This window comes from Sorex fumeus, unplaced genomic scaffold (genome assembly GCF_029834395.1).
Source record: "Sorex fumeus unplaced genomic scaffold, SorFum_2.1 ptg000098l, whole genome shotgun sequence".
Taxonomy (NCBI): Eukaryota; Metazoa; Chordata; class Mammalia; order Eulipotyphla; family Soricidae; genus Sorex; species Sorex fumeus.
Genome location: NW_026606155.1, coordinates 85,996,740 through 86,009,655, shown reverse-complemented (window position 1 = coordinate 86,009,655; position 12,916 = coordinate 85,996,740). Strand labels below are relative to the sequence as shown.

At 53.2% G+C, this 12,916-nt stretch overlaps 1 protein-coding gene across 1 annotated transcript in view; it reads right to left on the bottom strand.

The window, feature by feature from the left end:
* MAPKBP1 (mitogen-activated protein kinase binding protein 1) overlaps window positions 1–12,916 on the bottom strand; it is a 51,735-nt gene that overhangs the window by 17,824 nt on the left and 20,995 nt on the right. The window contains exon 3 of the mRNA XM_056133750.1: window positions 4,622–4,713. Coding sequence (XP_055989725.1) covers window positions 4,622–4,713 — 92 coding nt within the window. The remainder of the gene's footprint in view (window positions 1–4,621; window positions 4,714–12,916) is intronic.

Below are 12,916 nucleotides of genomic sequence, written 5' to 3'. Positions count from 1 at the left end.
TAAAGGGTGTTGGGAGGATTCTCCCAGGATGGGAGATGCATGCTGAAAGTAGGCTATAGACCGAACATGATTGCCACTCAATGCCTCTTCTGCAAACCACAACACCCAAAAGGAGAGAGAGAACAAAAGGGAATGCCCTGCCACAGAGGCAGGGTGGGATGGGGGTGGGGTGGGGGGTGGGAGGGATACTGGGATCCGTGGTGGTGGGAAATGGGCACTGGTGGAGAGATGGGTATTTGATCATTGTATAGTTGAAACCCAAGCACAAAAATTTGTAAGTCTACAACGGTACCTCATGGTGTCTCACTAATAAAAATTTTAAAAAAATAAAATAAAGATGACCTGGTTTAACCCTCCAGCGAGTTCTGATGAGGGAAGCTCGGCTTGGGGGGTCCTCCAGAGAGGACAGAGCCAGGCCTTGAGCCTTCAAGGACTCACCCGGCAAACCCTCCCGGGTACTTGTCATAGCTGACCCAGCTCCCCTGGCTGAAAGGCCCCAGGTAGCATCTAAGGCCAAACATCTTGTAGGATACCAACCCCACTCCGGTCTAACCACATCCCCCCGCCCCTCACTTCCCGCTCTTCCCCCTGGAAGGCCTGCCCAAGGACAGTTGCCCATTCCCTTGGCAAACATTCCTCCCTGCCTCTTCCAATGAGCTGATGCTGCTCCCCTTCCAAGATGTCAGTGGCTCCAGAGGCTCACGCATGTCCTTTGGTCTCTCCGACCACAATTCCAGGCAGACCCAGGCCCTTCGCAGCTGTCCAGAAGCCACTGCGGGAAGGACAGAGACTGACCCTCAGGTTGCCTAGCCTGTGGCCTCAGGAGTCCTCTCTCTCCTCCCTGAGCTGTGGCCCTCGTGTGTAAGAGACAGAGGGACTCCACCCCTCTGGGTCCTTAGAGCCAGTGCTGGGGGACATCAGGGAAGGGCTGGCTCTGCAGGGAGAGAGGAGGGTCAAGTCCATGTTCTGACACTTTGCGGCTTGGGGAGCTCACGGGCTGCTCCTCATCCAAGAGGCTAGTTCCTAAGACTTCTGTGGAGATGAAATGGATTTTTCTGACAGGGGCTGGGAGCCCTGCTAATGACACATGGCACAACTTCTCACTAGGACTTCTGGAAGGAAGGCGAAAGGGGACACTGGGCAATGGGGAAGGAGGTGCTGAAGGGCCGTATCAAGGTTTTCCTTTGGGAGAAAGGAGTACGATGGGTGAGGGGCGGTGAGACCAAGATTGTTCTGGGGGGCAACCAAGATGGAGGAGCTAGAGTAAGCTTGAAGGGGGAATATCCGCACCTTCATTCGCTTGAAAGGCGGCGCGGAATGTGGGGAGGGCAGAAGAGAGCAGCTCCAAGTGGGCAGCAGGGGCCGGGAGATCACCTCTCAGGGGGGCCGGGAAGCACCACATCAGGCTTTCGGGAACTCTGTGGAAGCTTCCACTTCCTTGAATAACTGTTCTCCACACAAGGATGCAAATAAGTCACTGTTTACCTAGCACTTTCTAGGTGGCAAGCAGCCTGCCTGGCACCTCAGGGGCCTGCTCTGGCCTAATCACCTCCCTAGCCGCACAGGGACCCCCGCTGATGAGAGGTGAGTGCAGAGCAGGGAGGCCACTGGCTCCAGACCATGCAGCTAATAGGAAATCAGGCAGCATCCCAGGCAGTTTCTGGGAGGGGGGGAGACAAGCTCAGAGTAGGGGGTGAGATCTGGTCACATGGTCACCGAGTGGGGACAACTGAGAGGGGACAGGACTTAGGCTGAAGGATCTGAGGGATTAGAACAGGGAGATACACAGTACACACACACACACACACACACACACACACACACACACACACACACACACCAAGCAGAGCCAGGAACTCTGGGTGTGAATCACAGAGGAACACAGAGCAGGCCTTTAAGCAAGACTTTTTCTTCTAATTATTCAAACTGGGAAAAGTTCTACCACAGAGAAAGAGATGGAGCCAACGGCCACACTCCACCAGTGGGCAAAACAGGCCAGATGCTGGAGGACAGGAGTTGGCAAAGATGTCCAAGGCTCCCTGTTGCTCAGTTTCTTTGCTACCCCAAGAGGATGGGCCTTGAAAATGCTAGTGGAATTCTGCGGAGGCGGGTCAGGGCTGGGGGCAAAGGAGAGCCGTGGGGGGTTCCGAGTGAAGGTCTCCTGGTGCCCCATCTGGCGTGGGGTGTCCTCTCGGGTGCCAGTGCTGTGCTGGCTGAGCCCCCCCTCCCATCCCCAGTGCTGGGTGGGGCGGAGGCCCCAGTCAGACCGGATATAGGGAGGAGACAGTGAGGCACCGGCTCTAGCCTGCCTGGGGGCTGCTGAAGGGCCAGGAGGGACTGTCCCCTGCCCGGAGCAGGTCCAGGGAGCTGGCCACCAGCACTAGGAGAGGAGTGCTCCCCGAGGCACCACCCCAACACATCAACAGTGGTGAAAACACAGAGGGTACAAGCCCTGAAATGTTCGCCCTCCAGCAGGGTCTGCTCCCCCAGGAACAAGTGAGCTGGGGCCCTTTCCTCGGCTTTGACCCTGCAGCTCCAATCCTGCATCCTTATCCCAGTCAGGCTGTTGGGCCATGCCACAGCCCTCAGGGAGGACACCCACAGGACAGCAGGGTCTGAGCTGGGCTGTGAAGTCCCCACCCTTTGAGTCAGCCAAGGAAAGGGGCTTCAAACCAGGCCCTCAGAGAAGCCCTGCGGGGGTGGGGGGGGGCTTCCTGAGAGGACAGGGAGCACCCTGGAGAAGATAAGCCCCACCACCCCAGAACTTGAGGGTCCCCTGCCCACCTCTGCCCCAGGCTGCCCCATCCCCCACTCCTGCCCAAGCTGTTTCATTTCCTTTCAGAAAAGTTTGTTTTGGTTTGATATTTGCCTCGAGGCCTCTGGGAGAATTTTCTAAGCTTTGTTTCTGTTCTTGTTTCTAGGATACCTGAGCTGCTTCTCGAGCAACTAGTGCAGCGGGAACAGGAGTGGGGGTGGCTTGGGGCTGAGATCACAGATAGGAAGAGGCCCGGAGCAGGGGGAAGGGCCTGCTCAGGCTCTGAGACTCAGGTGGCCCCGCAGGCCCCCCCAAGCACAGGTGGGAGTTAGAGCACAGAGAAGCTTCCACAGCTGGAGAGGGGCCATTCGCAAAGAAGAAACCAGGAAATGGAGAAGTCAGGAAGCAGGACAGGGCAAAGCTCAAGAGAGGCTCAGGGGCCCTGGAAGTGATTGAGGTGAGGGGGGAGGGGGAAGGAATCCTCCACACCCCACCTGGAAGGCTGGAAGGACAAGGACTGGGCCGGTGGCCAGGCTGGGAACTGCCCTTCAGCAAGGCACGGCCTTGAAGGGCGCCAGTCTTGGGGAAGGGGGAAGGGGGGGGGGGGGGGAAGAGGGAGCTAGGCAGGACAAGAGCTCAATACCCCAGGCCTTCCCTGCCCACCAGGAGCCAGGAGCCAGCCCCACCTCCAGCAAGAAAGAACTCGGCTTTCCCAGGCCAGGCAGGCTGAGAGGAATTCCCCTGGGGCGAGGTGCACGCTGGCAGCACCAGAGATCATCCATCAGGCCTGGGGGAAGGGGGCGGCCACAGGTCCCCTGCACAGAAGCCAGAGGCCCCGAAGGAGACAGCCCAGAAGCAGACAGGAGTTTCCCTCCACAGACCCTGCAGGACCACAAGCTCTTCTCAATCAGAGTGAGCGAGCCCTCGGGAAAAGCAGCCTTCACTGACCCATGTGTGACTATTGTTTGGGGGCCACGCCCCATGGTCACTCCAGGCAGTGCTGGGGGACCATAATCGAACCAGGTGGGCCTCGTGAAAGGGCAAGTGCCTTAGCTCCCCTATTCCAAAGGGACTTTCGAAGAAAAGCAGGCCAGGCGGACAACTGACAGAGCTGGAGTGCACGTCTGGATTCCACCTCCCCACTGCATGGTCCCCAAACGCCTGAATACGAAGCCAGGTTGTGGCCCCTGAGCAGGGCAAGGTGGGGCCCAAGGTCCCCAGTCACTTTAAGACCCAGAGCTCTGTCCCACAATCAGGTGAGGTGGGCTGGAATCCCAGTGCAGGCACCAGCTCTATGTCCTGGAGCGAACTACCTATCCTCTCTGGAACCAGGGGTCCTGGCAGTGCTGCGAAGTCATGTGGTACCAGGGATTAAACCCAGGGTTCTCACATACAAAGCATATACTCCAAATCTTTCAGCTATCTCCAAAGTTCAGGAGTATTTTTTCAGTGCGGCGGGCTGAGTGTTTGGGTGCTCAGAAGTTACTCCCAGGGGACCATGCAGTGACAGAAATCAAGTCTGGGTAAGCCGTAAGGCAAGTACCCTACCCCCTGTACTATTGTTCCTGCCCAGCAAATTATATCTCAACAAAGCTGGTTTTGAAAAATGACAAGGGTAGGGTTAGGAGCTGTGTGGGGTTTAAAGTGGGATTCCTTATTGTATTTTGGGGTGAGGGGAAAGAGTGGATGACAAAGAGAAAGAGGATGGCAGGGTGACAGGGACAACATCCAACCAAGAGCCTTGACCTGACCCCATATCTCCACTACAGAAACAGCACCAAAATACTAGCCTGGACCCACCTCCCAGAAGCTACCAGCAACCAGCCCACCCCATCCTGGCCCTAAGATCTCCTCCAAGGCACTTACCCAGCTGGATAAGCAACCAACCCCGAGCGGGGGTCACAGGCCAAGCCTCTGCCTCCAGACACTGTTATTCCAAGCACTTTCTCCAAGGTCACCTGCAACACAGAGAAGGACAAGTTAGCGACAGCCTGGGGCTGGGGGAAGTACGCTGAGGGCATCGGGCTTGTCCTACAATAAGACCTTCTTCCTGACTCCCCAGTCCCCTGTGGGGGTGTGACTCCCCTGTCCTCTGTGGGAGTCTGACTCCCCTGTCCCCTGTGGGGTCCTGACTCTCCTGCCCCCTGTGGGGGTCTGACTCCCTTGTCCTGTGTGGGGATCCTGATGTCCCTGCTCTAGGGTGGAGGGATCTAGCCTTCCCAGTTTCTGCCCTGATCAGACTCTGGAGCGTATGGGGAAGCAGCGTGCACCACCAGCTCTAACCAGATTGAGGATGAGAGCCACGTGGAAGCTGAGTGGCAACAGTTCAGCTCGAGGCTCCCACACAAACTAGGGCCCAGGGAGGTCATTGATCTTCAAGGCTGAGCAGACAGCAAAGAAAGGCTGCTCTGATTTGCCGGGAGCCAGAGACTGTTAGGTGTCAATTAGGTGACTCATCCTTCCCGGATCTGCGTTCCATCACGTTCTTCCCCGCCTCACAGGGCTCTGCCCAAACTGAGGGACTGAGGAATTGACAGGAGCCCAGGAAGGCTGGCACTGAGCTCTGTGAAGCACTGTGTCAAACATGCCCAGACTACACTGAACTAGGACAGCTAAGCCCCACTTCCTGCAGAGTACAAAAGGGGCATGCACAGTGCTCAGGGGGGCTGACGGGACAACACCGTGGAGATCTCCATCACTGTTCTCAGAACCTCGTCACCCCCCCCCCCCATGACCATAGTCCCACCACCATGGTCTCAGTTCCAGAGCAGAGCCCCCGGAAAATCTACTTTAAATGAAAGATCCCGCCAACACTGCACCCAGGGGGCACCATCAGTCCTATGCCCCACATTGTGGGGTTGATGTAGCACTGCAGCACTGTTCTCCTGCTCATCAATTTGCCTGAGCGGGCACCAGTAATGTCTCCATTGTGAGACTTAGATAAAGATAAAGATAAAGGCCCTCCCGTTGATCGTCGATTTGCTCGAGCGGGCCCAGTAATGTCTCCATTGGAGACTTTGTTGTTACTGTGTCTGGCATATCGAATACTCTCGGTAGCTTGCCGGGCTCTCCGAGAGGGACGGAGGAATCGAACTCAGGTCGGCCATGTTGGCCGCTTGTAAGGCGGACGCCCTACCCGCTGTGCTATCACTCCAGCCCTTGAGCTTATTGTGAGACTTATTGTTACTGTTTTTGGCATATCAAATACGCCACAGGGAGCCTGCCAGGCTCTGCTGTGCGGATGGGATAGCTTGCCGGATGGAGGAATCGAACCCGGGTTGGCTGCGTGCAAGGTAAACGCCCTATCCGCTATGCTATAAGCTCCAGCCATGGTATTGATGTAGGCAGGTAAATAGGGACAGGCCCTGGACAATGATACTTGATCAACAAAACTTCTGGGAGAAAAATTCTAAGGCTGATCCACCCTTAAGCAGCAAAGGACCCTGAGGAGATTGGACCCCTCCCCATGAAGAAAATTCCTCGAATACCCTGGACCCCTCCCTTACTCTGATTAACTTTAGTGAGTCAGTTCAAAGAAGACCATCACCACTCCCAACTTCCCTGGTAACCTCCTTAGCAACAGACTTTTACCTAGGAAGAAGCCCCACATGGGGGCAGGGTGGAGAAACCCTAAAAAGTCACCTTGAACAAAGGAAGGGGGCGCATGTGCTGCCGGAGCCCATGTGCTGCTTGAGCCCATGTGGCCGAGCACATGTGGTGCCTAAGCACATGTGTCGCCCACATCTCCCTTCTTGAGATGTGTACTTTCATGCTTTCGTGTCTAATGCTGGGATGTGTCTAGGGGCCCTCTCCGCCATTGGAGAATCCTCTCTCTCTCTCTCTCTCCCCCTCTCTCCCTCTCTCTCTCTCTCTCCCCCCCCTCCCCACCCTCCCTCCTTCCCTCTGTCTCTGTCTCTGTCTCTCTCTCTCTCCAAATAAAATCTATTTACTTCACTGCCTGTCTACTCCTGAAATTCCTTTCTGTGAGACGAGACAAGAACCCAGTAACCCTGGGTCCCGGATGGCAGAGGTAGATGGTGAGAAAGTGTCCATCTTTCTCCTCTCCGCTTTACATAAGCCACCTGTGGGGCCCACTGACATCAGTTTCACCCACCTTGAGACCTGGGCTGGTCAATCAGTAGGTGACCAGAAACTTGGGCTTGGCCCTCCACTTGGTTCTGTCACACCCTCAGTTGCTTTCCGTGTTCCCTGGCTCAAAGAAGGGCTCTGAGGGTCGAGAGGTACTGCCTGAGGAGAGGCAGAGGCCCCTGTAGAGATTCAGGTTTCCCCTTCTCTCTCACTGACTTCACCATGCTCCTAAGGGGCCAGTTTAGATTCCTGTCCCCAAGAACTGGTTTAGTCCGAAGTCAATGAAAAGAAACACCTTGCAATGGTCAAAGACCAAACCAAGTCGTCTGGGATGTCACGGATAAAAACTAATTCCTGGGGCTAGAGAGATAGCACAGCAGGTAGGGTGTTTGCCTTGCACGCAGCCAACCTGGGTTCAGTCCCCAGCATCTCCTATGGTACCTCAAACACCACCAGGAGTAATTGCTGAGCATAGAGCCAGGAGTAACCCCTGAGCCGGGTATGACCCAAAAAAGTCAAATAAATAAAGAAAATAAAAATTAAAGAACAAAATAAAACAAAACTTCGTTCCCTGGTTTGGTCCCCAACAGTTTCTGGTGGCTCTTGGAACCCCAGCAGGAATCCAACAAGTGTCTATTGATTCCTTTCAGTGCAGGGCACTTCAGACCAGAGCCATTATGCCGGCACGAATGTGCCTGCAGGCTCGGCTGAGGCACTAAACCTCCTGTGAGATCAGGCAGCTTTCGCAGGGGGCGGGGGGATGGGTGACACCCATCAATGTTCAGGAATTACTCCTAGCTTGGTGCTCAGGGATCACTCCTGAAACAGGACTCAGGGGACCACATGAGGTAGCACTGTAGCACTGTCCTCTGGCTGTTCATCGATTTGCTCGAGCGGGCCCAGTAATGTCTCCATTGTGAGATTTCTTGGTACTGTGTTTGGCATATCGAATGAGGTACCAGAATCAAACTTGGGTCAGCTGCATGCAAGGCAAGTGCCTTAGCCGCTGTACTACCTCTGCCCGCAGTGTCCATACAGTTCGGAAAGGGGGTAGGAAGGAGCTATGCTCAGGGCAGGAAATCCATGGATTCAGACGTGCATGGATCGGATCCCTCCCTCAGCTTAGACTTGGTTCCAAAAATTCAACCAGTCGGCTGGTTCTGGGATTCTGATAGGAATCTGGGTGGGTGTTTTGTGGGCAGATGGTCCCTGTCCACCAAGAGTTGATGCTAAAACTAGAGTGGACAGTTCAACTGCCATATAAAGCAGGAAGGAGAGAGCGTTACTCAGGCCCTGAAGACCATGTTTACCCAACTTCTCTGACCACAAACCACGGTAAGATACACATGGTGTCTCACAATCCAGGGTGCACGCACACAAACGTGTGTGTGTGTGTATGCGAGCGCGCGCACGTGTGAGCGCGAGTCGTGTAGAAAACTGAGTTTCACTGAAGAGCAGTCCCACTGGTGGCCTGTGAGGTCTTTTCTTTTCTCTTCTACTCTGTCTCATTGAAAAGTAATGCTGGTCACACTCGACTGACTCCCAGACGGACTATCAGGCTTGGCAGCTCGGGTCTGAGAAAGCAAGCTACTGCAGACAGTCTCTTCCGCTGGCCCCGCTTGCAGGCTCTGACCTCATGCACTCTCGGCCACTTTGCTGTGGGGTCAGTGGTCGGAGGAGCTGACTTCCGGATCAGAAAGCTACCCCCTGGGCACGAGTCTGCCAGGGCTCAAAACTTGGCTTATTTTCAAACGCATTTTTGGTTTGGGCTGTTTCTGGCTTTCTGACCAGCTCTCCAAGAGGGGGAAAAAGTAGTTTCCTTTGGCTCTGGGGAGGGGGAGGAGCAGGGGAGAACAGTCAGGGGCATCAGCTGGTTTTTATTTTATGTTCTAACTAAAACCAGTTTCCTGTTTGCAGGGAGGTTTGGGCGGAGTTCCACTTTCAAAGGATCTGAGAGTCCACAGCTCCTGCAAGGCCTTGGACATGAAGAAGGATAAGCCACCCTCTCTCTCTTTCACAGTCCCCTCCTTGGCCACCCTTTCCAATAAGGGGCACAGTCCCATCGATCCCTGTAAATGGAGATGAGGTGGTATGCCCCCTGCAGACATGGAGCAAACTAAACTCCCCCAAGTCCAAGGGACGTGCATGAGTCAGCCAGCACTAGCTCCTGCTTCCCCAGGGCCACTCAAGGAAGGCGGAAGTGACCATGGTGGGGAATGCTTACACCATGGACAACTCAGCCAGCACTATAAACCAAGGCCTTTTCTCCTCAACATTTGGGGCTGGAGCCATGGAACAGCAGGTTGGGCACTTGCCTTACACGTGGCCAACCCGGGTTCAATCCTCGGCATCCCATATGGTCCCCTGAGCACTGACAGGAGTAATTCCTGAGTGCAAAGCTAGGAGTAAACTCTGAGCATCGCTGGGCGTAGCCTCCAGACATAACAAAACAGGTGCCAAACTTTCACCAAGTCACCTCTTAGTTGAAGCGGCCATGCTCTTCCTGTGGCTGTATTTTCCCGTGGGCCCTCTGCCTCAGCCCAGCCCACGGTTTCTGCATGACAATCACAGAGATTCTTTCTAACACACAAGACAGTACTGGGCAGTACTGTCAACGTGTTGAGCACATGCCTTGCATGTGTGAGGTCCTAAGTTCGGTCTCTGGATCCTGAAAAAGCCCTGAGCACTGCTGGAGAGGCACAAGCCCCACCACAAAAAATGAAATTCAAATATCCATGAGATCATGTCATCACTCTGCCATAAACCCTCCGTAGCTACCGATCTTCTGTACATACTGGGCTAGAGAGGTAGTACAGAGGGTAGAGCGCTTGCTTTGCATGTGATCAAGCTGGATTCCAACCCTGGCATTCCATATGATTCCCTGAGCGAGTGATTCCCAGGCACAGAGCCATGCATAACCCCTGAGCACCGCTGAGTGTGGCTCAAAAATCAGGAAATCAAACCAACAAAATCTGTACACAGGCTTACAAGACCCTTAATCACCTGGGAGCCTCTGGCCACCTCGTCACTGATCCCAATTCCCAGGCCCCCTCGCTGACCCTACCCTATCCACTGCAGCCTCATACAAACTCTGTAGGAAGGTCCTATAGATACGCCTACAAAAACCCTCCTCTCTCCGTTGTTCACACAGCTAACACTCACAGGCCTTTGCTCCCAGGTCGGAGCTCCGGAGGTTGGCTTCACTGCCTCTACCCCAATTACCCTGCGCCTGTTCCCTTCCTAGAATTAGGTCATGACCCAACATTGATTTTTATCTCTGTCCAGACTCTTACTGTCTTTTCTCCGTCACAATATGAGCTCCCTGAGGACAGAGCTATCCCTCACCAGTGTGCTTTAACAGTATCTGACGGCACTTGATAAATTGTTGAGGAATAAACTAACGCCAGGCAGAGGCTTCAGTGACAGTGACAGATCAGATGAGAAAGAGGCCATGAAATACAGAGCATGTCAGGATCACGGCCAACTCCCAATATAGTGCTCAAAGTAACCTTGTGGTGCTGGGGATCAAACCTGGACATTCTGCATGCAGACAACATGGTCAGCCCTTTAGGCCATCTCTCCCAGGCCAACCCTTGGTTTCTTAAGCAGATGGTGATCATACAATTATTCATTCCATTCTAAATCATTATTGGGCATCTGAGATAGATATCTTTCAGATATTTTCCCATTTTTTTCCCTAAAAAATGGGGAAAAGGTATAGTTTAAAAAGTAGTATGGGGTCTGGATCAATAGCACAGCAGGTAGGGCGTTTGCCTTGCATGCGGCCGACCTGGGTTCGATTCCCAGCATCCCATAAGGTCCCCTGAGCACCACCAGGAGTAATTTATGAGTTCAGAGCCAGGAGTAACCCCTGTGCATTGCCAGGTATGACCCAAAAAGCAAAAATAAATAAATAAAAAGTAGTATGTCTGCAGCAGCACACTGGACGCACTTCCCTGACCACTCCTGAACATGACGCTCTCTGGTGAAACTCACCCACCCAGCAGAGAGAGGCACAAAGAGCTCATGACTTCGGTTTTCTTTTTTATTTATGCTTTTTCCATAAGTGCTTGTAAGACTACACTTCCCTCCTACCCCAATTTTCCCTTCCTTGGGGACCCCAAACTGTGGAGCGGTCTGGATCCTCACTTGCACATATGGATCTGAATCCTACTGGCACAATTCCTAGCAGCACCAGGAATTAAGCTTGGGCCCTTTCTCTTGCCTTGGGCACTTCCTAAGTCATTTCCAGGCCCTTTCTCTGTGGGAGTCCCACACAGCAGGGCCATCCAGATGGCCTCGACACCAGCAGACAGCACTGGGTTTGAACTTGCAGTCCTTACTGCCACAGTTCACACAGCCGGACTGTCCTGATCACCTCAGTGCAGGTGCAGCTCTGGGATTTGAACTCAAGACCCTGCACTGCCAGGCGAAACCTTTCAAATCACTTCTCAGGGCTGCGCACTGTTACGAAGTTCCACATACTACTCCCTGGTGGAAGCTTTCTGTTCCTTCCCTTCCCTCTCCAAGGTTGTTGATCTGACTGCAGGGTAGAGATGGGATGTCATACCTTTTGGTGAGGCATCAGAAATCCCAAGCAGACTGCCACTGGGACTGAAGCGCCACCTCCATCACCCTTGTCATGTGCCAGGGATTCAAACTTGAAGCCTCACTTGCAGGGGCAGCACTTCACCACTGAGCAATCCCTGGGGGCCCTAGACATAAGGCAGCAAGTGATGGGACCGTGGGACCCCTCAGCCCGATCCCCAAGTGCTGACCTCATGGAACACAAGCTTGGGCCAGAGAGAAATCACTGTCCACGCAGTGAGCCCTGAGGTGACCTGCTACCACAGCAGGACCAAGCCTGGCAATTTTCACACTCTCGTCTCTGTCACTCTTTGCTTTCTTTATACTCTAAGAAACTATCAAGGAGAAAACAAAAGAAAGTATCAAGGACTCAAGCGGGCTTTTGTTTATACACGTTTGATCAATGTTTACTATGTTAGAAAACACAATAGAAATACCTTTAAATATTTTTAATTCATTTAAAAATAACAATAACAAACATTCAATGTTAACAGGGCACTTATTCAAAATAACTAGTTTCCAAAACAAAAAATAGTCAGTGAGACGAGTGGCACGCTTACATTTTTGCAAATCTCTTTAATGTCTGGCTTAAGAGGAAACAGCTGGATTTGCGAATGTGCGTCTGCACTCGATCTGTTGCGTGATGTTATTCTGGTTGAAGAAAATCTGGCCTCATTTGGAGATGTAGTTGGAAGAGGGCGGATCTCACAGGCGCCCTAGAAGGGCTTGGGGACTCCTAGGGGTTCCCAGACCACACTCTGAGAACCAACATCCATGGTTCCCCCTGAATACCAGTTTCTTTCCACATAAGGAAGCAAGCCCATCTCTGGACCCCAAGCATCACTGGAGGGAAATGAAGCAGAAAAGGGGACCAAGGAGAAGTATGGTCCCGGAGATTTTAGATAAGTGATCTGAGGGCCAGTGATGGGACGTAAGTGCCACAGGCGGGTGGTGCCAAGATTACTCAGAAGGGAAGTGACAGTGCCCAGACTGCTTCCTCTGGGGACTCCTCCGCAGTCAAACCAGCCCACCAGCACAGCACAAGTCGTGGTTGGGCCTTTGCTCTGGCAGGTGGTGAGCGATGAGAGGGGAGGAAAGCCTATACAGGGCTGAAAGAGGGTGTCCGCTTTCTACTCCAGGTACCCTGCAGATACCCTCCACCCCCAAGCAGTCCTGGGCAGGGTGCGACTGGATCCTGCTGAGAGGGAAAAAAGGAAAGTAAAATCTCGTCCCTTATTTTAATGAGATAAAGGAATAACTTCATAATAGCTTACTCCCAGGAGAGAAGGAATGACTGAAGTCAACTGTTTAAGTGCTCTTCTGGCTCTCATTAGAGTCGATGGAAAAAACAGGTGGCTCCGAGGCCACAGAAACAACCACTCATTCACACTAGATAGCACAGTATTTTCCTACGTGCAGACGGCAGCCTATTAACAGAACTTGAAATCAATTTAGAAGATAATGAGCAAATGGAACAGGACAAAA